Below are 27,752 nucleotides of genomic sequence, written 5' to 3' on the forward strand. Positions count from 1 at the left end.
GTTTTTGCTTCTTTGTCACATTTAAATGTCTCTGTTCATAAAGAAAATGTTAATATCAATGGGAAACTAAATACAAAAAGCAGTCTTTAAATTATTTATTTTTGGGGGAAAAGGTATCCTGGGTCTTTATGAGTTTATGAACTTTATAAGTCATGTATTATTGCACAGAGAAAATACAAAGCATGTTCTCATGAATACATGTATGAAACAATATTTATTCGAAATCAAAGTTAAATGGCATTTTGCTGATGTTGAAAAGTATTTATTTATTGTTAGTTGAGTGTTGCCTCAAACGCCCCGTGCCGTTAGGTTGCATCACTGAAGTGTCCGAGGACACCTGAACGCAGCGCGGCGGTGACAGCTCAGAGCCAACATGGCGGCTGTTAGCTGAAGCAGCCGGACTCCTCCTCCGTCTGTTGTTCCTCTGAGACCCGGCAGGTAACGCACCAGGAGCGGGCAGGAATCAAAGGAACACTCGGATAACGGATGCCCGTCCTTTCTGCTTCTCTCCCGGTTCTTTTCTAGCTGCTGTTCGGTATGTTCGGAGCGGACTGACACGACAACAGCAGCAGGCTGAAGGTGGAGCGTCTTCCCGGGGTTTCCTCACCTGTCTCCCGGTATGACTCACAGCAGGTAGGGGCCGCTGGCTAACAGGTTAACTGGTTACTGCTGGTTAATTTTAGGTTATTCCTGGTTATTTCTGGTTATTCCTGGTTTACTGAGAGCTTGTGTGACTGTCAGCTGACTCGGTTCTCCTGGCTGAATATAAACAGTTTACCGATAAAAGCTAAAAGGCTCTAACAGTTGTTGGGGTCAGAGAGGACCACCTGAGTGACCTTTAATGTGTCATTTATTGAAGATGGTCACCTGGAGGTGCTGGTGTCTCCTCTGTAGCTAACAGCTGGTTGTGATGATGTGGCTCCACCCTTTGGTCTCTCAGGTCAGATGACCTCTGTTCTCCAACAATCCCACATCCACGTCACGCTGATCAACATTACTTCAACTGTCCACACCCTCATACACCATCAGCCATAACATTATGACCTGATGTTCAGTAGGTCCTCCTTTCAACCACCAACCCCCCCTGATCCATGTCCTCCTGGTCCCATCTGGACCAGGTCTGCTGTGGTATCTGTCTCCAACCTGTCAGCAGCAGGTCCTTGGATCCTGAAAGCTGAGGAGGTGGAACCTCCATGGATCAGAGCTTTTTGTACAGAAGATGGTACAGATGTTTGATTGGACTGAGATCAGGAAGGATTTGGAGTGAGCACCTCAAGCTGATTGTTGTGTTCCTCAAACTGTTCTGGAACCATGTTATAGTTTGAGAGGGAGCATGGTCCTCGGTGTAGATATGAGGAGGTTAAACCAAGGTTCTCAAAATGTTCCTCTATAACGTTCCTACATGTTTGTATGATGAGATGCCAGAGAACATGCCATGGTTTATAGCATAGGTAACACGCTTTGACCTTTCTTCATCGTTCCCTGATCATGTTCTGCAGGACCTCTGAATGTTGGGTCCACATGGACTCTCTGAGCGCTCCGCTGCTAACTGGGATGGTCTGTGTGTTCTGACACAGTTCTATCAGAACCAACAGGAATGTTTTCAGCAACTCTTTAGTCGGATCCAACAAACTCAGGCCAGGTGATTCTGGGTTCTCCACGGTCCAGACTGGTGTTACAGTTTGATTGGTGAAGATTCTGCTAAATATTGACCATATTTTACATTTGATGTATTAAATTGTTGTATTTTTTGGTGGTTCTGGTCCAACCTGCAGATGATCTCTCAGACCTGGATCTGAGATGTCGTCTTTAAGATTGTTTGCTGTTTTGGAGATTTTCTGCTCTTTAAAGGATGAGCCTACGATAAACAGAACCCCTACAGCCCGTCAGAACCACTCATTTTTACTTCTTACTTTGAATGTGTTCACCACCTTCTAGGTTCTGTCTCCTAAATCTGTTCCACCTCACCTCCTACTGTCTTCTGTCAGGATTCTTCAGCTATTTTTCTTTGGCGAGTTTGTTGGTTTAATGAGGCCTTCTAATGGTGGACCTACCTGCTCGTTCATAAAACTTCACATCCCAGAGTTTTCCTAACAATAATCTGACTGTTGATCTCCTCAAACAGAAACACCCTCAGGTTTGATCTTTATGTTCCTGAAAGCTTCTTCATCTCCTGTTCTGTTGTCCTGGAACACGAGTGAATCAGAAGATGAGTGGTTCCTGAAGGGGTTCCTTCTTTAAAATCATCATGAAGGTCACAGCTGTTAAAATCACATTTCCCAGCTGAATACCAAACATGCCAGCAGCTCCCAGTGGGTCCTGGATGGGACGGGCTGGGACAGGAGAAATAGGAGATGTTTTGTTGCTCCCTCAGGACTTCAGGCTGTTTGTAGGACGTTGTTTGAACAACAGGAAGTGAGATAAGCCCACTTGGACCAGTCATTACTGGAGGAGTAAACTTTGGACCTTGCTGTAAAACATTGAGGACGGGTTGTTGACACCAATTAACTGGTCCACTTCTCCTCCTACAGGAGAGTAGTACATTATGATCCAGGCCAGAGGTCTGCAGTTCTGTAGAGCCTCCTCCGTGGCATCTTCAGGGCCTCCTCCGTGGTTCTTTAGGGCCTCCTCCGTGGCATCTTCAGGGCCTCCTCCGTGGTTCTTTAGGGCCTCCTCCGTGGCATCTTTAGGCCCTCCTCCGTGGCATCTTTAGGGCCCTCCTCCGTGGCTCTTCAGGGCCCTCCTCCGTGGCTCTTCAGGGCCCTCCTCCGTGGCTCTTTAGGGCCTCCTCCGTGGCTCTTCAGGGCCTCCTCCGTGGCTCTTTAGGGCCTCCTCCGTGGCTCTTCAGGGCCTCCTCCGTGGTTCTTTAGGGCCTCCTCCGTGGCATCTTTAGGACCTCCTCCGTGGCATCTTTAGGGCCTCCTCCGTGGCAACTTTAGGGCCTCCTCCGTGGCATCTTTAGGACCTCCTCCGTGGCATCTTTAGGACCTCCTCCGTGGCATCTTTAGGGCCTCCTCCGTGGCATCTTTAGGGCCTCCTCCGTGGTTCTTTAGGGCCTCCTCCGTGGCTCTTCGGGGGCCTCCTCCGTGGTTCTTTAGGGCCTCCTCCGTGGCATCTTTAGGGCCTACTCCGTGGCTCTTCGGGGGCCTCCTCCGTGGTTCTTTAGGGCCTCCTCCGTGGCATCTTTAGGGCCTCCTCCGTGGTTCTTTAGGGCCTCCTCCGTGGCACCTTTAGGGCCTCCTCCGTGGTTCTTTAGGGCCTCCTCCGTGGCATCTTTAGGGCCTCCTCCGTGACATCTTTAGGGCCTCCTCCGTGGTTCTTTAGGGCCTCCTCCGTGGCATCTTTAGGGCCTCCTCCGTGGTTCTTTAGGGCCTCCTCCGTGGCATCTTTAGGGCCTCCTCCGTGGTTCTTTAGGGCCTCCTCCGTGGTTCTTTAGGGCCTACTCCGTGGCTCTTCAGGGCCCTCCTCCGTGGCATCTTTAGGACCTCCTCCGTGGCATCTTTAGGGCCTCCTCCGTGGTTCTTTAGGGCCTCCTCCGTAGCATCTTTAGGGCCTCCTCCGTGGTTCTTTAGGGCCTCCTCCGTGGCATCTTTAGGGCCTCCTCCGTGACATCTTTAGGGCCTCCTCCGTGGTTCTTTAGGGCCTCCTCCGTGGCATCTTTAGGGCCTCCTCCGTGGTTCTTTAGGGCCTCCTCCGTGACATCTTTAGGGCCTCCTCCGTGGTTCTTTAGGGCCTCCTCCGTGGCATCTTTAGGGCCTCCTCCGTGGCATCTTTAGGGCCTCCTCCGTGGCATCTTTAGGGCCTCCTCCGTGGTTCTTTAGGGCCTACTCCGTGGCTCTTCAGGGCCCTCCTCCGTGGCATCTTTAGGGCCTCCTCCGTGGTTCTTTAGGGCCTACTCCGTGGCTCTTCAGGGCCCTCCTCCGTGGCATCTTTAGGGCCTCCTCCGTGGCATCTTTAGGGCCTCCTCCGTGGCATCTTGAGGGCCTCCTCCGTGGCATCTTTAGGGCCTCCTCCGTGGCAACTTTAGGGCCTCCTCCGTGGCATCTTTAGGGCCTCCTCCGTGGTTCTTTAGGGCCTCCTCCGTGGTTCTTTAGGGCCTCCTCCGTGGCATCTTTAGGGCCTCCTACGTGGCAACTTTAGGGCCTCCTCCGTGGCATCTTTAGGGCCTCCTCCGTGGTTCTTTAGGGCCTCCTCCGTGGTTCTTTAGGGCCTCCTCCGTGGCAACTTTAGGGCCTCCTCCGTGGCATCTTTAGGACCTCCTCCGTGGCATCTTTAGGGCCTACTCCGTGGCTCTTCGGGGGCCTCCTCCGTGGTTCTTTAGGGCCTCCTCCGTGGCTCTTTAGGGCCTCCTCCGTGGCAACTTTAGGGCCTCCTCCGTGACATCTTTAGGGCCTACTCCGTGGCTCTTCGGGGGCCTCCTCCGTGGTTCTTTAGGGCCTCCTCCGTGGCTCTTCGGGGGCCTCCTCCGTGGCTCTTCGGGGTCTATGTGCTATTTGACATAATTTTCTTTAAAAATTCAACGTCCCATTGTAGAAAATGTATTTCACAATTTACATAATTTCAGTTGACATACGTATCTTGTTCCTTAGGTTTTCCTACTCCGGTTTCGTCTGATTTTTCCCACAAGCCACTGCTTTGCTACAGGCCGGATGCTACACCACCTTATTAATTAAAATATGTGATTTCTGCTTTTCTGCAGGTAGACTCCTTCTTCTCCATCATCCTCCCACATACCTGATGATGTCCTCGCATCCAACAAAGCCTTCTGGCTCCACCTCCAAATCCCAGCTACAGCCCTCCACAGCTCTGGACTCCCTGTCCGTCTCTTCCCTCCTGTCTGGGGATCTAGATGATGATGGAGGAGGACCAGGAGGAGGTCAAGAGGAAGTATTGGGAGATCTGGAGGTCAACCCGTATGATGGTTTACCCTTTTCATCGCGGTACTACACCTTGCTGGAGGACAGGCAGCAGCTTCCTGTGTGGAGGCTCCGCCAGAGTTTACTGGAACACCTGGAGAACCACAACATGGTGCTGCTGAGTGCACCAAGCGGGGCTGGGAAAAGCACCCAGGTAAGCAGGAAGTAACAGATCAGATGAACTGAAAATGTATTCCGGTCAAATTGTGGAAATGAATCTTTGGTATCAGAAAATAAAACCATTTAGGTTAAACATGTGTAGGTGATGGTGGGAAGTCATCTACGCAATATCTGTTCCAGCCCGGAGCTAAGGATGCTGGAGAGTGTCACCATAAAGCACAGACTGAGAAGAAAGAATATGGATGATTGGGAATGATGCAGCAGTTCTGTGGGAATAAATGTTTAGGGTGGAAAAGTTTTCCTAAACTGGGTTGGTCGGACCTTTATTTTGGTAGGATAATATGGTTCTGGGATTGATTTTAAGGGATTTTAGTTTGGACCTGCAATGGTGTCTGGATCAGAACAAGTTTTGGGTGAATCAAATCACAATAATCTGAGTTTTCAGTTTATGTCAAGTGCAAATACCTCTAAATATATGTCCTAAATGTCTGCAAACCTGAGTTTGTTCTTTGATTCTAAAACCAGAAGCTAAGACAGATCTCTCCTAAAGTAGAGCTACTAAGCAAATACCATCTCTGTGCTGACACAGTCTGCTGACGTTTCAATGAGGGATTTCAGGGAATCTTCATATTTTTGTTTTACAGTCACAGTAATTGCTTTGATTTCTGAAGACCAGAGCTGTTTGTGTCACAGATTGCTAGTGAAAAAAATACCGTCTACTGAAAGCTGGTGGTAATTTTTATGCAGCCTGCTCCGCTGCTGCTTTTTCATGCATTGGTTGTTATTACCGTTTATCACCAGTTGGCTCAGGACTCATCTGGCTACAATAATCTGTTTATTAATCTGGTTGCCTTCGAGTTAATCCATTAAACAAATGAATCACTTCACTGTATTCTACAAACTGCAGCAACCTATTGATTCAGTACATGAAACCTCCCTGAAACTGACCTGGTTACAATGGAAGCTCCTCTCCCTGCAGGTTGATGGTTGAGAGGATTTTATTTCCTCCCAGCGCTCTGCTGTAACCTGAACATTCATCCAGTCAGAGACACTCTGCTCTCATTTCATTACAGCTGCTTCTTTCACAGCTTCCTGGTTCATTAGAACGAGTCCAGCAGCCGTCTGGACCACAGTTTCACCTTTGACCCCCAGGCTCCTCTCTTTGTGTGCGTTTCTTTATCTAAAGGCTTTGAGATCAATTAGGAAAATGAGATTTTTTCCTCCGCTGGTCTGAAGCTGTTGTCTGTTTGCTGTCTTAGAGGAAACATTATGGACACACCTTCTGTTTGATCTTTGATCAAATATTGACTCTGGACCTGTTCAGGGTTTATGTTCATTAAACACAGGAGCTTTCACAGACCTGCTGTTTGTCTGTTAAGAAGAAAACTTTGTTCTGTGATGTTTGTTCAGGTTTCTGGTGCTCTGATCCGACAGATTTTTAATATTTCTGCTCTGAAAAAAGTCGGATTCACTGTAAAACATTTAAAATTCTCTCGGAGCAGCTTGTTCATCACTTCTAGGTCCAGTTAATGAGCCTCTGGAAGGGAATCCTCACAGAGAATCAGCTTCTTAGCAGCAGATGCTACAGATACCTGTTCTGAGCTCAGCAGCGCCCCCTCTCACCTGTTGTCTCTCCTGCAGGTGGCGCAGTGGTGCGTAGAGTTCTCTCTGTCCTTTGAGTTTTCCCACGGCCTGGTCTGCTGCTCTCAGCCGTACTCTGAGGCGGCGCTGAGTCTGGCTCTGCGCGTGGCCGACGAGATGGACCTCAGCCTGGGCCTGGAGGTGGGCTACAGGGTGTCACATGACGACAGCTGCACACCTGACACCTTACTCAGGTAAGGAGTCCACAGATGGATGTTCAGCTCTGATGTTGGTGGTGGTGTGGAACTTCAGACCACCCAGACAGGAAGGGACTTTTTAATTTTTATGTTTTCCTTTTATGACATTTTTACACACAGTGTTAGTTTATTACAGAATGTAACGGCCAGCTCAACATCATCCACAGAAAATGCTTTTAACTGTAAATACATGTAGGTTAAAGAATCAGTTTATATACTACTGCCCTCTGCTGTTGTCTTTAGGTCTCTCTATAGTGTTGGGTGGGTTGCTGCAGTGGAAATAATTACGTTTTGTATTAAAAAGTTAAATAAAAAATCAACTTTAGTCTGAACTGATCGTCCTAAAATGGAAACAAAAAATAATTGTGAGGAAAAATCTTATAGAATATAAAAGTTGTGATTTAATGCTTGAAAAAGTGGTTAAAAACAAGAGAAGTTCAGGAGGAACCGAAGGTGTGAAAGAGGAGAAAGCTGCAGAAAGATGAACAGATTTTAGTTTCCTGTGAACGCAGGATTCAACCAGACCATGAAGAAGCTGAAGTTTATCCTAAATCGATTCTGGATCTTCTCTCCCTGCAGGTTTGTCAGCGACACTCTGCTCCTGGGGGAAATGATGTCGGACCCCCTGCTGCGGCAGTACGGTGTGGTCATCCTGGACGAGCTTCAGGAACGCACCATTCCCACCGACGTGCTGCTGGGCCTGCTGTGCGACGTTTGCCGCCAGCGACCTGACAACTTCCGGGTGGTCCTCCTCGCTCATCCGACAGTCGCTCCTCGCCTCGCTGCCTTCCTGGGATCCTCCGTCCCTCACCTCTCCCTGGACAACCTGGGAAGAGAGCCCCTGGAGCAGGAAAACGTCCAGGAGGACAGGAAGGCTTCAGTGGAAATCATGTACCGGGAGCTTTCATCAGGGAAGGAACCGGTGTCTGCTGCCTGTCACATGGTGCTGGATCTGCACCGCAGAGGAGAGGAAGGAGACGTGATGGTGTTTCTGGCCAGTTCTCAGGTAAATATCCATGATCTTCTTTAGATGCTGCAGTAAATCATCAGAAATGTGATTTTGTAGCTTTTGTTTTCTTCCTTAAATAAATCAGTTGATATTTTTACCCTGAAATCAACAGCTGATCGACCTGCTGAGGTGTGATGGCATCTCTCCTCCTCTGTGGTTATCTGACCTCCTTTCTCCGGTGTCCCAGAACACACCTATTCAGTTTGTTTTGTGTTTTAAACAAAGGGAAACTGGCCCGACTGATCTGGGTTCCAAAGGGACCACAAACTAAGACGCCTACTTCGTGTCTGATGTCCGGGTTTTCACTGATTTTCTTTCTCTTCAGGAAACAGAAACTGTTCAACATGCAGAGCAGAACATGGATGTTTCCTTTAATACTCCCAGCAGGAACGGAAGGATTCTGATGATGTTACGTTAGGTTCCTCACCGGCAGAACGTTCCTGTTAGTTCTCCAGTCCAGTAGGGGGCAGTAAAGGGGCTTTTGGTTAGTTTACATGAAAGGACAAAGGGAAAGAGGAATAGAAGAAAGGATAGTATAAAGTGAAAGTTTTCTGTGTCTCGTGCAGGAAGTGGAGGAGTGTTTGGCTCTGCTGGAGAAGGAATGTGTGGCTCTGAGTCCTCAGCTTGGATCTCTGAGGTTCATACAGCTTTATTCTGGACTGGGCAGGCTGACCCAGCGGGTCTATGAGTCTGACCCCAGCACTCTGCTCAAGGAGGGCGACTGCTTTGATGGTGTGGAAGTTGGAGGTCCAGGCGTCAGGAGGAAGGTTATCCTCACCGATGCGCTCGGAGAGGCTTCCTTCTCCCAGCGCGGAATCCGATACGTGGTTGACTCTGGTTTCCAGCTGAAAACTGTGAGTATTTGAGACAGAATGAGACCCTGACCCTACCCTAACCCTTCACCCTTACCTTGACCCCCTGACCCTTTAGAATGTACTGCTGGTATGTGACGGGTCAGATCCTGAATCAAACGGTGTTGGTGGTGGTACAAACTACGACATTCCTCACTGTGATGGTTTCCAGGTTTACAATCCTCAAATCCGGGCCAACTCCCAGGTTCTGAGGCACATCAGCAAACACCAGGCTGACATGAGGACTCAGAGGATCAACTGTCAGCTTCCAGGTAGGTCCAGACATCATCTGTGGAGTCACTTTGTTTAAAGATCTCACTTTACTGTCGGGATGTAAACACATCTGACTGATGCTGGACGGAGGGAAATGCTCCCTCAGAAACAACAAGCCATAACATTATGACCACCAGACACTCCGATTATCATTGGACAGTAGTGCTTACCAAGCCTGTCCTCCTGCCTCCTGGTCAGGACTGTGTCTCCGTCTGTACTCCCAATCCCTGTATGAGACGGGGATGATGGAGGCTCATTGTCCCGGTGTGATGGAGGAGAATCTCAGCCATCTGGTTCTGCTGCTGAAGAGGCTGGACATTGCTGACATGGGCCAGTGCAAGTTCCTGGACAGACCAGGTATCTTCAACACGTTTGTCTGCTCAGCAACAGGTGCTGATTCTCCATTGTGGGTTGGTCAGGACTTTATCCTTCTTCTGTCCCTGCTCTCCAGCTCCTGAAGCTCTCATGCAGGCCTTGGAGGACCTGGATTATCTGGCGTCGCTGGATGATGATGGGAACCTGTCGGAGGTGGGAATCATAATGTCAGAGCTGCCGCTGGAGCCGCCGCTGGCGAAAGCTCTGATAGCTGCCTGCGAGTACGACTGTGTAGAAGAGCTGCTGACGATCGCCGCCATGCTCACAGGTAAACAAGAACTTCACCTGAACGTCACCTTCAGTCCGTCTCACGTGGTCTTCATCAGCAGGTTCACAGGCATACTGGGAGTCTTTCTTTAGACTGTGGCAGCTTTTTCTCTCCGTTTTGTGTCCATTAAATCCATGTTGTGATGTTTCCTTAAAGTAGTTGCTCCCAAAGCTGGGATCAGGGTCCCACTGGGGTCGCAGGTCAACAAGTAGGGAGTGTGAAGATCCTGTTGGATATTTAAAACCAACCCTAAAGTTATTCTATTGGTTGTTTTATTGTTTCTCTCTCTCACTGAGTTACTGGTGGTACTGGAATACTCACATCCCTGTTCCCCAGGAGCACTGTGGCACATCATTTCCATCACCTGTCCAGTAGGTGGCGGCAATGAGCCTTTCCGATAGTTTACTAAACTGCCATTAAAGCTCAGAAGAAGAAGGTAGTTTAGATAAAAGAATGAAAGATATGAAAAAGGAAGGAAGGGATGAACAGATTAAGGAAAGGAAGAAGGGAGAGATATAATGAAGAATAGGGAGAGGAGAAGGAAGGAAAAAATGAGGAATAGAGATGAATGAAGCATCTGTATCTGTGACCTCCCTGGTTTTCATGCAGTATCTTTATCTCTGTGTCTATTTCAGCTCCTTCCTGCTTCCTGGTTCCAGACCCCAGCAGGGAGGAAGCTGCTGTTTCAGTCTGGAGGCCCCTGATGCACTCAGAGGGCGATCACATGACCCTCATCAACGTTTATAACGCCTTCATGGAGCGTACGTCGCCACCCTCTGGTTTCAGGATGAGTGTTTCAGTGTCTCCGCCTCTTGATGTCTGTCGTTCTTCCAACAGATAACGAGGACGAGGCGTGGTGCACTGCCAACTTTCTCAGTCACACCGCCTTACGTCTCGCCATGGTGATCAGGGCGGAGCTTCTGGAGGTGATGCAGAGAATAGAGCTTCCTGTTTCCCCACCTGCTTTTGGTTGTCAAGACAACTGCACAAATATCAAACGCGCACTCATCTCAGGCTTCTTCCTCAAAGTGAGAATCTCCTAAAGTCAAACAGATGCTCCACCCTCTGTTTATCACTAACCTGAACATCTCCTCCTCCTTCTCCTCAGGTGGCTTATGATGTGGACGGCTCCGGTAACTACCTTCTACTGACCCATCGCCACGTGTCTCACCTTCATCCTTTCTCTTCGTACTGTTGTCGGCAGCCGTGTCCGAGTCCTCCCAGCTGGGTCCTCTACCACGAGTTCACCATCTCCCGGGACAACTGCATTCGCATCGCCTCCGAGGTCCACCCTCACATGTGAGTCCAGGTTTATTTTACACAACTGTATCCGAAGTGAATTATTTTGATCGGAGCATTCTGATTAGACTCAACCATGAATACCTCCTCAGGTTGGACTTCTGACCCAGACTTTAAAATCCAACATGGCCGCTGGGCATAAAGAACAGTGTGCTGATTGAGGAACTAAGCTTCTGATGGTTTTTATATTGTTAAATCTGTTTGAATGTCCAAAATCAAGAGAAATGCATTGATGTCAGCTTGGATTGCTAATGGTGGTTAGCCTGACCGCTGAGCTGAAGAATGAGCAGATCCTACTGGTTCTCCAACTGGAATACAGTGATGATGGTTGTCCTGTCCAAGAGTCCAGATCCGACCTCATAGGCAAATGAAAAATACCATAAAATCAAAATCAAAATGCTATTTTTACCATTAGCATGGAAATACCAGAGCAGTGTGGTCTATTTTTATCCACAGGGGTTTTATTTGCTTTCTAACTTCCTCCAAATCAATCGTTTTATGAACCAGAAAGAAAAAAATTATGTTAAATTTTAGATGAGAAATCACTCAAACCAAAAATGTTGACTTTTTTGCACAGTTTACATATAATAGCTTAAATCTGATTACATCAACATAATCCAAATGATTTAAAGACATGGAAAATAAAACTGTCAACGTTTTCATCTAGCTGGATGGCCATTTATACATAAACAGTCTGATCTTCCATTAATATTGAATATGTTTACACTATAGAGAACTGATTTCCATTTTAAGTTTGTAAATCATTTCTTATATTTGTTCTGTTGTAATTTATTTGCATATCATTATTTAGCTTTGTTTCGTTAAGCTAGTTTGGTCAGCTCTCGTTTCAAATAGTAATGATGTTTTTTCTCTGTCAGGCTTGTGGAGCTGGTGCCTCAGTACTTCCTGGGAAACTTACCAACTAGCGACGGCAAGGAGATGCTGATGGAGCTCAGGCAGAGTTTAGCGCCCCCATCAGGTGAGCTGGACTCAGTGGCAGAAGAACACAACAGAACTCAGAAAGATGTCGACACAACAGAGACTCACAATCAGTCCAGCACAGAGCTCTGTGTCGTCCAATGAGACGTAAGACGCGGGGCTTCTCAGAAGACATGTTGGTTCATGACTTGGTCTGAGTCGGTACTTGTAATCAGTTATCCTCAAGTCTTTTTTCAGGTTTGATCTGGACTTCTGCTGGAGTAAAAACGCTAATTGAGGAGTTCTGAAGAACTCCATGTACAGCTGCTGAAGAAGACATTCATGCTAATTCTTTTTCTATTTTGTGTTTTAATTTAAAATGCTGTTTTATCTCTTATTTAATGAGTGGTTTCTGTTAAAGTTTTATTTTTAAATTGAAAACAACATGAAATGAAGTTTGTTGAAAGACTTTGGTCTTAAAGCAACATACAGAACCTCAATGTGCTGAAACACTGTTGTAAGACTTGAACTCTATGCAGATGACATCAAGATTTACTGTGAATGTCAGAGCTTCTATTTTTCACCTACTTCCCACAGTTTGTGTGTTTGGTTTTCCTATTAAGATCTTCCCTCTGCCCCGTTGTTTTATTAGCTAAATAAAAACAACTTTATATTAAATTTTCATGTTTGAAACATGAACACATTTTTTTTCTTTGTGGTTGCGTCAGGTAGCCTCTTTAGACCATCACCATCCTTAGGTTGGTATTTACTTGCTAAGAAAATCATGAAGCAGGATGTTGTTGAATCTAGAACTTGGACACAATTTTGCATACTTGGTTCTTGGATCCATGCTAGTCATTATTCCTAGTAATTATTTCTTGAATTTGGACTCCATTTGAAATCTTTGGAGACTGTTTGGATTATTGGTCCCCATTTCAGATCCACTGAGACTTTTACAATCCTTGGACTCAAATTTGGTTCCTTAAAGACAATTTATGTCTTGAGGCTATTTTGGATCCTTGGAAATTATTGGATCCATCATCATTGAGCCTTGGTGGTTGATGATTCTTAAACATAATTTAGAAACTATGGAGATATAGGTGCGGTGGCGGGTCCGGCTGGTAGTGGTTGGTTTAGTGTTACTGTTCATTTATTGTTACCGAAGTGAACTGCTCAGTATATCATGATATTCATTTTAGGCCATATCGCCCAGCCCCAGCAGCAATCAGTCTTCCTTCCTACAGAACATCAACTTAGGACGCATTTTTTTTTACTTATTTCTGTTCAATTTTTTTAAGCACAAGATAATTTTTTCCAGCAGGTGGTGAAAACATTTCCACCTGTCTAATTTATCAGGCTGATATCCAGAATGCTTTTGACCCTCGTGGTCTCCTCTGAACCTCTAAAGGTGTCCATCGGAAGAAGATTCTTTAAGATAGAAAGTGGAGCATTCTTGGGTCGGATAGGTTCATCCAGAACATCTCACAGAAGCCTGGTTGGATTGCGAACAGGAGAATTTGAAGTCAGTACGTCTAACTGCTGGTTGTGTTCCTCCAAGTAGTCTGGAAGCATTTCTGGATGTCGGTGAACGTTATCCTCCAGGATGAGTCGGCGACCATCAGGATTTATCGTGTCCAGGAAGGTCTGGAGTTGGTCAGCAATAATATTTAGGTAGATGTTTGCTGTCAAAGCAACAAGCACAGAAACGGCACAACCCGGAGTCTCCTGGCCAAGACTTCCAGAAAGGTTGGAGAACTATTTATCCAGACCACTTCGAAGGACCAAAGGGAGTTCTGGCTGCTTGGAACGGAAACATTAGGAAACAGACGTTAATCTTAACCCTAAATAGCAGCAATAAAAACAAACAGATTAAATCCAACACGAATGGCTGCAGTTTTATTTTTCCTTATTTTCCTGGCTGCTGTAATTTATGTTAAATACAGTTAATGTCCATCTGTTTGTCATGTAAAGTTAGCATCACTGCTTTCACTGCTTGCGGAGGAAGTCCATGTTTTCATCAGCTGAGTTGCTGCTGGTCATCGGCAGGTTCTTCATGACCAAAACATTCTCCTTCAGCACCTTCAGCTCCACCTCGGTCTGTGATCGCATGGACTGGAAGAACAACAGAGTCAGATTATTGTTAGAAATGTGTTTTCCTGACAGAATAGATCCACGTTTTCAGTTTGGACACAGCAGGAAGTACCTCCAGGTCTTTGGTGATGGAGTGGTTTGGTCCATGAGTGACCATCATGATGCGATAAGCCTTACAGATCATCTTGTGGCCCACCTCAACCAGCCCTGCGTGCCAGTGAGCGACCCCCGCCCTCATCAGGGCCAACCCCAGCTGGGCGTTGTTAGGGTGGTACAACTTCCTATTTAAGAAGGGGGCAGAACTCAGGTGAGACCACAATCGGACCTTTAGAAACATCTGTTCCCCTCACTGAGACTAACTTTACTGAAGAAGTTTGATGTTCTGATTTCTTTAATGGAGAAGTTTCTGAAAAGAATGTTGGTGAAGACACTAAAAATCATTTTATTAGTTAAAAACATTTTATACAATACCAGGAGTAAATAGATCTCTTCTTCTCTTGTGTCTGATGAAGCACTCACGTGTATCCTTCCACCATCTTCCCAGCATATTCTGCAGCTTCAGCAAACCTCCGGAGGTAGGACAGCACCTCAGGGAGAACAGAGAGCACTCGCAGTTTATACAGGTGAGTGTCAGCCAGGACGTTCTCCTGCTTCTCCAGACACTCCTGACACAACTTCAACACCTGAGAGACAACAGAGTAGACCATCAGACAGAGATCATTCACAGATGGACCATAGAGGAGGATGGAGGGTTACCTGACTATGATCTCCATCTTTACGAGCTTTCTCAACCTTCTCCAGAGTCTCTTTACTGACGGCAGTGACCTCTTTAACCACATCAGCAGAGGGCTGTGAAGAAAACCCAGTGAGGAGAGGAAGATGGTGTCATGAAGAAGAAATCCAGAACATTTCACTGACCTTTCCTTCTGCAGTTGCTGCCATCAGGTCGTCACTGATGTGCTGACTGCAGTGATCACAGCTGCAGTCAAAGTGGAAACGCTCCTTCAGCTGCTTCTGACGGTCGGCAGACAGGTTGAGGAAGTCCACGTAGCTGATGGTCAGTTCCTCACCCTCTGAGATCTTCCCCAGAGCTCGGAGCTCGATCCTGGGAGAGATGAAGGTAAGAGGACCTGAGGATACAGGTCTGCTTTCCCTGCCTGGGTCAGGTGGATCTGATAACTGCGACTTGAGTCGGGCGTTTATTTAAAAGCTTGTTAACTTTACCTGAGTGGGAATGATCTGTGAAACGTACCTCAGAGGAGAGTGAAGAGTGGAGCTCACAGCTGATTGGCTGCAAAAGACAAAGATTCCAATGTTACTTTATGTCAGTTGATGACCTTTATTGGACCTCCCAGAACAGTGAAACTCTCTGTTGGTGTAAAATAGTTATAGTTTTTAATGTAAAAGTCAAACTGTCATTAAAATAAACAGGTTGGATCATCTTTCTCCATCCCACTCTATCCTGAACATCTGGCGCATTAACCCTCAGCAGATCCACTACATCCAGGACCATCTTCATGCTATTCCTCTTAACATCCTTCATCCAATATATCCACTATCCCTCCTCTGAGCATGTCCAAACCATCTCAGCCTTGTCTCCAACCTGAGCTGTCCTTTAGATCTAAACATCTTCAGCTCCAAGTTTTTATCTTTTTTTTGGTGGTACAACTTCCATCCAAGCACTGTTGCCTTGCAGCCAGAAGGTCCTGTGTTAGATTCAGGTTTTATGAGTGTAAACTGTGAGACAGAGACCATTAGATAAATCAGCTGAAGAAAACCAATTTAAATTCTTTTAAGTAGATTTCTTGCTGGTTAATTCCTTGTTAGTTAATGGATTGTCCTCCACCTGCTTTCTACGCTTAATGCAGATCACAGAGTCGTCTGCAAACAGTGTGAGTTTTTGCCTGGAAGAACTCCGGTCTGACTTCATCTGTCAACCTGTTCATCACCATTAAAAGCAGGAAGGGGCTCAGAGCTCACATCTGTAACTCCTACCTCACCACTGTCTCACTGTCCTTCTGCATGTCCTGCCCTACCCTGACGTTTCTCTTCCCCCTCTGACAGTGTTCCCTCTTCGTTGTCCATAGTTATAAAATTGTTCCATCGAAGACAAAGGTTTAATTTTTTCTTTGGAAGGGTGATGTAGGCTTTGTGGCTCTAGGTGAGGAGTTGGACACCAATGGCTCTTTAGATTGTAAAGTTTTCTGTACTGTGCTCTAGATCCACAATGGCACATAGTGACTCCTCCTGAGCTCCTTTAAAGTTCTCCTGAAACACCTTTAAAGCAAACTTCACATCTGTGGAGCTCTTTCTCTGCATGAAAGCAAAGCAAAGCTGCTCACTGATCATCTCCTGTCCTCTTATCCTACCTTCAGTAACTGTCTCATGTCTGCTTCCATCATCACAGCAGATCTTCACATCAGCCTTCCTCTGGAACTATAATAACAGCTTTTATGCCACGAAGAGAAGAGAAATCACCTACTTTCCATGGTTGAGGGCGACAGTACAGTTGGGCCAGCAGTCGTGGTTAATGAGGCTCAGATTGGGAAAAAGTCCTAAACCAGCAGATTGCAGACCTCTTTGATCGGGCAGAGTCAGTCCATTAGATTTTATCTGTAGAGACACACAGAGGTCACAGAACCTGGCAGAAACTTAGCAAAGCTTCAGATCTGAGGAGATTTAACTAACGAGGCCGAAGATGTGACTGATGTATTCAGCAGGATGCTGCTTTGTTCCACAGGACCAGTATCTCAGAAAGTTCTTCACGTCCGTTGCCAGTTTTTTCAGCTCATCTTCAGGCAGATCTTTGATGTGGTCCTGCAGCTGATCTACTGCCACCAGCTGGCTGTCTGAGGCCAACCCCTGGTCTTTATTTCTGCGCCACAACAGCCGACCTGCCAGACTGGAAGGAAATGTGGATACAGTCGGACAGATTCAGTTTAATACAACAATGTTGAGATCATTAATACCTCTGCGCTTTTTACATGAGCAAAACTCCCAAAACCTTCTTAAATCTTCAGAGTTAAAGTGAAGAATGTGGAATAAGTCACCAGATCAGCCGCTTCATTTTGTAGAAGCAACATTAATCTGTTAAATTTATCAGGTTTAAGATTTGATCTGACATCCTAAAACAAATCTCAGCACAAGCTGTCAGATGCATTGAAGTGACTACGTGTTGTTCCTCCATACCAGTTTCACCAATTATAAGACATCTTGTTTCCCAACAAACCATGAAACCCAAAGAAGTTGCAAACCAAACTTTTCTTTTGTAGGCTGTAATCAGGATTGCTCCAACAGCAGCCGGCCGCTTCCTCTCCAGGCGGGTCTTTGCTTCTTACCGGATGTTCTCGTTGGGGGCCGTGCCCAACTTCCTGATGGCTGCACATTCCTGCTTGTGATCCTCCCAGCAGGCCGTCTGGCAGGTCCGGTCACAGTAGTGGGCGAACCGGCACTGAGCGCATCGATGCAGGTTGGCCTGACGACGGAAACAACTGTGGCACACCTGGGAGGCCAAACTGGGAGAGAAAACACAACCATGGCAGGAAGTTCTTCAGAACCAACTCTCTGTGGACCCAACTTTCTATAGATGCAGCTCTACACTCTAACACTAATACACAGAGCTCATGTAGTTATAAAATCTGACACGTTAAACAGAACCTTCAAGTCCAGTTTGTCCAGAACCATTCAGAGCAGAAATCTACTAATAGTGAATGAGAGTATGGGCGTGTCTCTCTGCACTCTGGGCTCTGATTGGTCAGAAAACTCGCGGTCCTACAGCAGTGGGAGACAACCTGGCTGGAAGGAGACAAAAACACCTACGATTGGATGAAGAACCTGGAGAGGAAGCTGTGGACATGGAAGGAGGTAAAATCCAAAAGGTTCAGAATATTTCACTGGGTCAGAACCAGCATCACTGTAAGCGGAACATTCTGTGGTAAAATCTGGAAAAGGGATCGAAATAACTGAGTAAGGAAAAGTCCAACTTCTGGTGACCCAATTAAACTTTATATGATGGTTCAGATTCCTGAGATATGGAGGTTCCAACAAGACTGAGTTCAACAACCTTCTATTATTCTGGGAGGTTTATTTGGTAAATGTTTTTCCACAGCATTTCTGACTCTTTTTATTAATGGGGAAAAGTGATGAACAGAACATCATGACAGGAACGAGAATAATTAAAGTTATCATGTCTACTGGTAAATGCTGTTATTTAAACCGAACAAAGAAAATGGAAGTGTGTTTGTGTTTTAGCAACTTGTGAAAAATTTACAGACAGATTCTCATGATTTTTTTTACCAGAGGGGCGTCTCAGCACAAGGAAGAACCATTAAGTTTTGTTGCTGATCTGTATCCAGGGTTGTTTTCTATGGCATCAGGTTAGGTGGTGGACCTCAGCAGTCTTGTTGCCTATCTATGTCCTATACTTTCCCTCTGCCTCCAACTAGTAGAGCTTTTTTAGTCTTTGGGCCATTTTGTTTAAACTTATTTACATATTTTATTTAACTGTGATGCATTTAGACCTGATATCTCCTTCCAGGGCTGATTTTCAATACAAAACCTGCAAAAACCACAGAGTAGCAAGAAGGAAGGACTGATCCATGGAATCTATAGATGGGCAGACAAAGGTCAGGGAGGGAAGAGTACATTTAGATAATGGGAGAGTTAATGAAGTCCGGAAATACAAAATAATGTTTCAAATTACTATTTTGGTTTTCCATTCTTATCCATTCATCCATTTTCTATACCTGCTTATGTTTGTAGGGCGCTGAAGCCTGTTGCCTGTCTGCAGAGGTTATAGGTCGAGAGGCAGGGGACACTCTGGACAGGTGACCAGTCCATCACAGGGCAACACCGAGACCCACAGGACAAACGCCATGTACTCAAACTTAGGGACAATTTAGAGATACCAGTTAACATAAAAGTCATGTTTATGGACTGTTGGGGGAAGCAGGAGAACACAGGCTGAACCTAGGCATGCATGTGGAGAACTTTCAAACTCCACCTGGAAGAAAAGGACCTTCTTGCAGCAAGGCTACAAGAAAATTAATGGGTGAGAGCTACCAGCCGCATATATATGTATGTATACACATATATAGAGGGAGATCTATAGAGAGAGGAAGATATAGATGAGACAGAGAACGATTTTTTTCTCTCTGGCGAGTGGAAGAAGTATTGAACATTTTATTGTTTTCTCAGTAAATATATTTCTAATATTTCTACTCACATTAAATTCATATCAGACGTCGGCAAAAACCCAAGTAATCCACAAAGAGATCAAAGCACGTTAGTCCAGAGATGAAGTGATGGGTAAAACGTCTTAGGGAATAAAAATGGAATACACCTGCGGAAATGAATTAAAACCTTTTTGGAAAAACTTTTTTTGCAATGACAATTTCAACTGGACCATCGCAGTCATTTGACTTCCTTTACCTGAAACGAGTTAAGAGTTTCCTTGCTCGTGTATTTGGGAAGATTGTCTTGCTTGAAAATCCAGCCTCCTTTCATCAGATTCTTATGAAGAACGTCCCGGTCCATTCTCCATTCCTCCATTATTACAAAGTCTGCCAGAACCATATGCTGTAAAATAGCCCACACCATGATGTTCACACCTACAAACTTCACTTTTGGCCTGATGTTTTTGGGCTGATGTGCAGAACCTTCATCCTCCAAACATGGTGGGTTCAAAGAGATTCAAAGAAGTTCAGCTTTGGTCTCATCTGACCAGATTCTCTTAGTATTTTGCTGATTGTCCAAATCCTCTACAGCAAATTTTAAACAAGCTTCAACATGCTTTTTCTTCAGCAGTGGAGTCTTGTGCAATGAGTGTGCTTAGAGTCCATTGTGGTTGATTGCATTACTTACTTTCACTTTTAAAAATTCTACATGCTAGATGTTTTGCTGAAGCTCTCTGAGTGCTCCTAAGGAACCTTATTAGGAGCGCCAGGCTGTGGCTGGTTTTTGGTGAAATTATGTTCTTCTTACTTCTGGATTATGAGTATCAGCGCTCACTGGGAATTGTACCACTATGGTGATGATAAACCTTTTTATAGTCCATCAGTTAATATTGAACCAGGCGATAAAGATTTGCACAAAGCAGCAGCTGGAATGTTTTCTAAATCCTGACAGATTTCAGCTGCTTTCTTGGCTCTCTACACCTTTTTGTTCATCATCTGCTCCATTCCACTTCATGACACAGAACTTTATTCATTTTGATTTTTTTTGTATCTGTGAATTAGTTGAGTTGTTGTTGCTCAGGTGTGAACCACAGAAATATTTTAATGATGACCTGTTCAATACTTCTCACTGAATTTGAGTCTTTGCTTATTGTTTCAAATATTGCTGTTTGTTCATGTATGCGAGTAATGATGATTTATTAATTACAAAGCTTCAAATTAATAATTTATTTTAGTTATATCTATGATTAAACCCAAAGAAAGCATTCTGAAAAACAAACAGGTTTTTATCTCCAACAAACAAAGACCTGAACCCACAGTAAAAGACGAGGTCTTGGCTCAGATCTTTGCTGGATTTCTTTCTCCTGTATCGTAAACACGTGATTTTCTGATATTTTATTAAACCTGAAACTTCCTTTTTTGTCCAGTTTAGTCAGATTTTTCTGTCCAAACTGACCACCTCCTGTCAGATGTGCTGAGTCTGACCCTGACATACCTTCTGACTACACTATGTCAGGGTCAAGTTCATGTTACTGCTGTCATGGGAAGTTTAGAGAACAGGAATCAGATCCCAGTCCAGAAAAGGCTGATAAATCCACAGCACGTCTCTAAATTAATGTTGAGTGAAGTACAGCAGAAGATCTTCTACCTGAAGGTCTGATCCATTGGCTGCTCCAAGCTGGTGAAGCTTACCTGTTAAAGACCACAGCAGCGTAACTGGGCTCGGCAAACAGCACCTCCCCGGTGTTGATCTCCTTCTTGGCCCTCAGGCCTCGACCTTTCTTCCCAGCATCAAACAGCTCCATGATCCCAGCAGTCATCGCTGAGTCCAAACAAGCTCCAGGCTCCTGGAGATGAAGGATCGATGAGCTGGAGGTGGAACAGGCTGATGAAGCTTCAGCGGTCTCTCCTTGGTTTCACCCTCGCTAGAACCAAAAATAACCCCTCCACCCGGAGCGAGACAGAGCAAGCAGAGCGACGGGGCAGGAAGTTGCTTAGGTAAGAAGAAGCCTGGGATGTCACGGAGGGTGTCGGACCCTTGTTTGGGTCGGTTCCCCTCTGTGGTATTTTGGTCCCAGCCAGCTGTAGCTGTCCATCAAAGAAACATAACAGGAACCAGATCTGCTCAGTTAAACCGTCTGCCTCGTTTTATTTTTCACTTTCCTCAGAGCAGATGGACTGGTACCAGCACTTTACCTTTAGAAACCAGTAATCTGGGATTTGAACCCAGATACTGGGTTCTGTTACTGACCCAACCAGACATTTAACCAGGATAAAAGACCGACTTTATGTTAGAAGCTCGGTCCAGATGCCTCAGAAATCAATGCCCCAATCGTCTCTCCTTCCTCTCCCTGACCTCTGACCTTCCACCTGTGACACAGTGGGTCATGTCCCCAACTGCTGTCCTGAGCTCTGCAGATACCAGAGTTACGTTACAGCAGCAACTTCTCCCCAGTTTGCAATGAGTGCAAATTAATATTAAAATTAGAAGAAGTCTTATCAAGTTGTAACCGTCCATCCATCCGTCCACTCATCTTCTATGAGGTTATGATCCTGCTTGGAAAACCTGGAAAGTCTTGAACGTGAAGCATCCTGACCCGCTGAGCTCCTCTCCTTCCTTCTAAAGCAGAACCTGGCTACGGGCAGAGGAAGCTTCTTTCAGCTGCTTGTCTCCTGGATGTGATACCTTCAGTCATGATCCAGCAGATTTACTGGTTCTAGAACATGTTTTATTCATGACAAAGAAACAAAAACTCAGAATAATTTCTATGTATTTATTTCTATCATGCTGGGACATGAGGTTCTAAAACTGATTTGTGTACCAGAACCAGCAGGACAATACAAAAACACATCACTGATCAACATGCATATAAAAATATCTAAATTAATGTGAAGGAATGAATTTTATTGGACACCAACATCTGGATATACATCCCAGAACCGATTAAAGCACTTAGACATCTCAGGGAAGGCACGTTCAGAACATCATCTGGGTTCAGGACAGAAGCACTGAGGTCTCCAGGGTTCACCTGGTTTAAAGGAACATCTTCTGACACCGAGGGCAGGAATCACTGAACTAATCAGCAGCTCAAAGTAAATCTTCCAAAAAAATCCATGTTCACCAGGTTATGAAGTTATGGGATGCAGTCATGATGCTTCCGAGCAGATCCTGAAACTCTGGGAAATCCCCGATGTTCCAGCTCCAGCTACTTTGGGCCGAACCGGACGGTGCTGCAGCTTCTCCCCTCAGTAACAGCCCAACTCTAGAACCAGTACAGGACGATGAAGGAGCTGGAGGACAGTCTGCAGAATATGGAACAAGTTCAAGCTGCTTGGTCCGGACCCTGTTAAATATTAACAAGGTTCTTGTTTGACTTGGACGCCATCCAACACAAAGCCTCATCATCCTGACTCCACTGCAGCTTCTATCACACATATTCTGGTCCAATTGTTCCAGAATCAGAACCCTTCATGACCTTTCTCCAGAAAGCAGAACATCTGTGCTTCCAGAGGTCAGTCAGATTTAAGGTCTGTTTTCTTTGGTCCTTTCAGTGATCCAATAAACCTGAAGCAGTTAAGGCTTTTAAAGACCTTTCTGCAGCTGGAAGAAAGTTCTTCATGGTTCAGATTCTGGATCTTTCCTCAATTAAAACATGGTTCCAAGTTTTCTTCTAATTTTATCCCATCAAGCTGCAGTTTTCTGATTACTGAACCAGATTAACGTTGGATCCAAAAGATCATTTATCAGGTGGACCTCCAGCACCGTGTGAGATTCTCTCATCCACACCATGGTTTGGACCTGTCCACCATCAGATCATCCTGACTGCTGCCAGCAGCACCACTGCAGCCAGGTGGGACGTCCCCCTGTCTGCAGGGGTCAAGACCTGTTCATGGACAACCAAGGATCATGTGAAGGCTGGCCTGCAATGTTCTGATCCATCTCCTAACTTCCAGGACTTGAAAGGACCTGCTGCTGATGACTTGGAGCCAGATACCACAGCAGACCTTCTGAGGTCCTGTGGAGACCAGGAGTAGATGGATCAGGGAGGGTTTGTAATAAAAATATGATGGGATTAGATCCACTTCTGGAGCTAAACGGTTCTGAACCTGGAACAGAATAACAGGAGAACCATTTTTCTCAGGATAGACATGATTAACTGGACTATAACCAGCGTTTACTGGAAGAAAAACGTTTGTGATTCTCCAGAAACCAGCTCTCCTGGTCATACATGAAGAACATCGAGGTCTGAAGAGGAGCTACAGCTAGTCTGAAGGTCGGAACGTTTCCACCTCGGCTAGATTAAAACGGAAAACATCAAAGTTTCATCTAAAAATCAAAGACAACGATAATGCTATAATTTAATGACCCAGAGCTGAGTGGCTAAAGTTCTGGTGCTGCTGCGTCTACACGTCAAAGACATCAATATGGTCTCCTGATGTGAACTTATCGTCCAGAAGCACCTTCATCAGCTTGGCTGAGGACATCTCACAGGTGAGCAGCTGACCCTGAGCAAACATGTTGGAAAACGTCTTCTTGATGCTCGGGTCGGCCGTTTTGGTTCTGGCCTCCACCTGCATCTCCGTGTCCAGAGGTCCTGGTTCAACAGAAAATAAGACAAACGTAAGGATGGATTCAAGTGGTCCCAAAGATCTAAACAGCATCAACCATTCCTGCAGTTCAGGACTATCTCCATCCATTTCCCCTTCTGACCAGCTTCCCCACACCATGATACGGCCACCACCATGTTTCCCTGTGTTTAGAGTGCAGAGTTTCCTCCACACGTGGTGTCTTACAGTTCTGGTCTCCTCTGATTGGATCACCTTCTTCTACATGTGTGCTGTGTCTCCTACATGGTTTGTTACAAACTGCATCAGAGCTTCTTATAACTTTCTTCTTGCCACTCTTCTATAAAGTCCAGATTTGTGGAGTTCACTGCCAACTTGTCCTGTGGACAGATTGTCCCACCTGAGCTGTAGATCTGTTTCTTGGGATGTTGCTTTAGAACCAAACCCTGCTTTAAACATCTCCAGAACTTCCTCCCTGACCTGTCTGCCGTGTTCCTTGGTGTTCATGATGCTGGTTGTTCTCTAAAGAACCTCTGAGGCCAGAAAAAGAACATCTGCAGTTTGACTCATTTACTTACACATAAACTGGACTCTGGTTCCCGATTAGCGGACTTCAGACGGCAGTTAGTTGCAATTCATTTCAGTTTATTTATATAGCGCCAATTCAAAACACGTCACACTGGATTTTATTGAGGAGCGTTAAAGTAAAGGGGCTGAATAAACGTTCAAGCCACTTTTTCAACAGTTTGTGTTTGAAAAGTGACAAAATGTGAAAAACTCCCAGGGGTGTGGATACTTTTCAGAGGCTTTGTGTTGCTGCCTTCAGGACAGATCTTCTCCAGATGAAACAGTGAAAAACCCCGTCCTGCACACCTTCCAAAGCCACATCTGAGGAAGAGGAGGGTACCGTTGCCCGCAGCCACAGTGACTGCAGCCTGACATGCAGGAATGATCACATGTTAAACCCCTGTACGGATCCCAGCGGTTCCTACCTGGTGAGTAGCTGAGCACCCTCAGGTCCGGCTCCTCCTCCGCCAGAACCTTGAACATCATCTCCCGTGCAGCCTTGGCGGTGCAGTAAAGCCCCCAGGAGCGGAAAGGTTGCAGGGCGCAGAGCGAGGTGACGTTGATGATGGAGCGCCGCAGACCTGGACGCTGCGGGAAAGCCTGCAGAACCTTGGCAGTGAGACACGTGGCTGAGCTGACGTTCAGGGAAAGATAAGAGTCCACCTCGGCCATGTCCGTGAAGCCTTTCACGTATTTAGACACGTCGCCCAGGGAGGCTGCAGAGAAGAAGTGAGGTCAAACTACAGCAGAGAAGTTCTGATGAAACCAGTTACAACTGGCATCACTACACCCTGCACTGGGTTAAAGGTAGAACCGATCCAAACTTCAAAAGGACAAAGTACCATCAGAGACTGAAACAAAGGCAGGCCTGTGGTCCGTTAGATGCTACAAACCCAGACAGTCTGGTTTGAAGCGATCGGCTGACTGACTCTTTGTTCAACACATGCACTACAACAACAGAGAAATGTGTTCTTTTACCTGAGGTGAACCAGAACCAGAACAAAGTCCGTTCTGACATGGACTCCTGGGAGGTCCTCATAGATCCCTCTGAAACTTTAATGGTTTTCAAACACAAGAAAAAGGTTCTGCCCAGATGATGCATCAAGAACAGAACTATGTCTTGATGTTCTTGGAGGCCCGGGAGACAGAACCCATTTCTCTGTTCTTAAAGAGGACATCCGGGCCTTTAGGAGACACATCTGTGTTCATCTCATCCATGCAAAGAAACCTTAAAAACTAAAACTATTTTTCGTTTATGACGAAAGCTGAAATTCTGGTTCCACCCAGAGTCCAAACTTCAGGACGAGCTTTAAATCCTTTTAGATCATTTTTCATCTCTGAGGTTTTTCTGAAGCTTCACATGTTATTGATTTACTTATGTTCAGATAGTTTAGGTCTATAAATATTTAGTCTGGAACATGTTTTACATTAGATTTTTTGGATCTATTGTCTGTAGTTGTTTTCTATCAGAATTAGTTTTTATCTGTATTGTTAATTATTGTTTATTAAATTATGACCTTATTTATCTGCTTTAACAAGCATTTCAATCTTTTCATCCTAAATAAAACCAGATGTTTCTCACCAGCGTTGTTGATCAGCATGATGTGGTCCATGTCTTCACAAAAAGCTTCTCTGGATGTTCTCATGATGTTCTCCAGGCCCTCCACCTTCCCGATATCCGCCACCACAACCTCCACCTTCAGGCCGGCTCGGCCCGCTTCGGACTCGGTCAGCTCCGCCTGGAAGGCCCGCAGGTCGACCCCGGAGCGGGCCGCCAGGACCAGCACCGAGCCAGGCTGGACCAACCGGTACAAGTCCTGGGCCACGGCCCGTCCGAAGCCTCTGGAGGCCCCGGTGATGATGCACAGAACTCGGCCCAGGTCTACAGCAGGAGACATGATCAGGCTGATGCAGCTCCGTGGAAAACGAGAAGGTTGTTCACCGTGGAGTGGGGCAGCTCTTCTTCTGGGATCTCCCTCTGACTCCTTCTGCTTCCATGTCGCCATCTCCTGGTTTTATACCGAGGCAGCTGGGAGGAGAACCAATTAGACTCAGCATCTGCAGATGTTTCCTCCCAGACGGTCAGGATCCATCAGAACCGAAATCAGAAATAATCACTCATGAAACATTTTCTTCTGTTTTGGTCCAAACTTTAATAATTTTACTTTTATTTGTTTAACTTTTTAGTTTGTTTTAAAGAAGAAACGTTTGGTTTCATGGAGCCCCAGAAGTGACAATTTTATTTTTATAAATATTAGTTTTGTTAATATTAGTACTATTATTATTATTATTATTAGGTAGTAGTAGTAGTAGTAGTAGTAGTAGTAGTATTGTGAATTTGTAAATTAAAAAAACTTTAATAGTGCCCCTGTATCTGGCGGGGTTCACCCAGAATGCTGCAGCTAGAGTCCTGACCAACACCAGGAAAATGGATCATATCAGAACCAGTTCTGCCTCCCTGTTGGTCAAAGAATAGATTTTAAGATTCTGCTAAAGGTCAGTGAAGCTCTAAATGGTCTCAGGGTGAAATACATTCCTGTGCTGCTGGTCCGGTAGGAACCATGTAGACCCCTCAGGTCTTCAGAGGCCTCCTGACTCGGTGTTCCCAGAACCAAAACTAAGCAAGGTGAGGCTGAACTTCATTTTTATGCTCCTCAGCTCTGGAGCAAAGTGCCTGAAAACCTAAATCAGGACTGAGAACCTGACTGTTTGAAGCAGCTTCAGATCAGATAATCTGACTCATGAACTGTTTGGTTTTTATGTCTTTAATATCTGGATCTGAACATCTGTTGCTTTTATGCTTTATTATTTTTCCTTCTGTCTTCTTGTAGACCACTTTGGATCAACTCGTTCTACTTGACGTCTTTTTGACCTGAAGTCAAGGTTTCATCTTTCCCAGTGAGAGGAAACCATCAGATGCAGCAGCATGGTGACCAAGTTTAACCCCAGAACACAAGAAGTAAAAGTGCAGACTGTGGTTTACTAGCGCTGGTACCAGTGGCACCATGCTGGTTTTCCCCAGTTCCTGTCTACGTGCAGATCCAAAGTGAAAAAGCCCTTGAAGGAATGTTGCTCTTTGAGGAGTCCTGTGAGAGTGCTGGAGGTGCTCAGTCTGAGAGCAGCCTGTATGCTGATAGCATCAGTGCAGCATTGATTTGTTCTGGTTCTTATTAATGGATAATTGGGTTTTATGTTCATTAAGCTGGATAGAGGCAGTGAGGGTGCAGGGAGTATTTTTAGTGTTTTATTTCTGTTGAATGGGACAGCTTCTTACATTAGCACACTCATAGCTATGATGCTATATCTTTCACCTTCATACAGAGCCTTGTAAAAGTATTTACACCCTTTCAGCTATTTGCCATTTTGTCTCATTAAAACTACACGCTTGTATTGATTTTATTAGGATTTGATGTGACCGACACAGAGTGGAGCAAAGAGATGAAGTGGAAGGAAAACAATTCATGGTTTCATAATGTTTCAGAAATAG

At 45.5% G+C, this 27,752-nt stretch overlaps 3 protein-coding genes across 4 annotated transcripts; 1 reads left to right on the forward strand and 2 right to left on the reverse strand.

The window, feature by feature from the left end:
• Nucleotides 1–205: 205 nt before the first annotated feature.
• On the forward strand, nt 206–12,545 carry dqx1 (DEAQ box RNA-dependent ATPase 1). 2 transcript variants are annotated; one of them, XM_047371815.1, is made up of 13 exons: nt 208–438; nt 526–633; nt 4,700–5,070; nt 6,678–6,871; nt 7,454–7,880; nt 8,450–8,737; nt 8,907–9,006; nt 9,206–9,364; nt 9,459–9,650; nt 10,286–10,411; nt 10,488–10,678; nt 10,759–10,949; nt 11,828–12,545. In XM_047371815.1, exons 3-13 carry the CDS (start codon nt 4,738–4,740, stop codon nt 12,030–12,032), a joined length of 2,406 nt encoding a protein of 801 aa, XP_047227771.1. In that variant the 5' UTR covers nt 208–438; nt 526–633; nt 4,700–4,737; the 3' UTR covers nt 12,033–12,545. The 2 variants fall into 2 exon arrangements, with proteins under 2 accessions (XP_047227772.1, XP_047227771.1); XM_047371816.1 differs by having other exon boundaries at nt 206–617.
• A 1,191-nt stretch (nt 12,546–13,736) lies between these two features.
• smyd1a (SET and MYND domain containing 1a) lies at nt 13,737–21,073 on the reverse strand. Its single transcript, XM_047371848.1, has 10 exons — nt 20,825–21,073; nt 17,297–17,473; nt 16,647–16,860; nt 16,441–16,571; nt 15,211–15,249; nt 14,877–15,063; nt 14,715–14,807; nt 14,478–14,641; nt 14,071–14,239; nt 13,737–13,979 (listed from the first exon to the last, which is right to left on the reverse strand). Exons 1-10 carry the CDS (start codon nt 20,950–20,952, stop codon nt 13,854–13,856), a joined length of 1,428 nt encoding a protein of 475 aa, XP_047227804.1. The 5' UTR covers nt 20,953–21,073; the 3' UTR covers nt 13,737–13,853.
• An 819-nt stretch (nt 21,074–21,892) lies between these two features.
• Nucleotides 21,893–26,286, reverse strand: spra (sepiapterin reductase a). Its single transcript, XM_047371865.1, has 3 exons — nt 25,848–26,286; nt 24,691–24,981; nt 21,893–23,727 (listed from the first exon to the last, which is right to left on the reverse strand). The coding sequence occupies exons 1-3, from the start codon at nt 26,269–26,271 to the stop codon at nt 23,537–23,539; spliced, it is 906 nt and encodes a 301-aa protein (XP_047227821.1). The 5' UTR covers nt 26,272–26,286; the 3' UTR covers nt 21,893–23,536.
• Nucleotides 26,287–27,752: the final 1,466 nt, after the last annotated feature.

Source organism: Girardinichthys multiradiatus, chromosome 8 (genome assembly GCF_021462225.1).
Source record: "Girardinichthys multiradiatus isolate DD_20200921_A chromosome 8, DD_fGirMul_XY1, whole genome shotgun sequence".
Classification (NCBI taxonomy): Eukaryota; Metazoa; Chordata; class Actinopteri; order Cyprinodontiformes; family Goodeidae; genus Girardinichthys; species Girardinichthys multiradiatus.

Coding starts and splice junctions, on each gene's coding strand:
- dqx1 (XM_047371816.1), top strand. CDS start 4,738: ATGATGTCCTCGCATCCAACAAAGCCTTCTGGCTCCACCTCCAAATCC. Junction 8,738..8,906: donor CTGGTTTCCAGCTGAAAACT/GTGAGTATTTGA, acceptor GATGGTTTCCAG/GTTTACAATCCTCAAATCCG. Junction 9,651..10,285: donor GATCGCCGCCATGCTCACAG/GTAAACAAGAAC, acceptor TGTCTATTTCAG/CTCCTTCCTGCTTCCTGGTT.
- spra (XM_047371865.1), bottom strand. CDS start 26,271: ATGGCGACATGGAAGCAGAAGGAGTCAGAGGGAGATCCCAGAAGAAGA. Junction 24,982..25,847: donor CATGCTGATCAACAACGCTG/GTGAGAAACATC, acceptor TCTTCTCTGCAG/CCTCCCTGGGCGACGTGTCT. Junction 23,728..24,690: donor GGTGCTCAGCTACTCACCAG/GTAGGAACCGCT, acceptor CTGTTGAACCAG/GACCTCTGGACACGGAGATG.
- smyd1a (XM_047371848.1), bottom strand. CDS start 20,952: ATGACTGCTGGGATCATGGAGCTGTTTGATGCTGGGAAGAAAGGTCGA. Junction 17,474..20,824: donor GCTGCTGTGGTCTTTAACAG/GTAAGCTTCACC, acceptor TTTCTCTCCCAG/TTTGGCCTCCCAGGTGTGCC. Junction 13,980..14,070: donor CCATCACCAAAGACCTGGAG/GTACTTCCTGCT, acceptor TTGTTCTTCCAG/TCCATGCGATCACAGACCGA.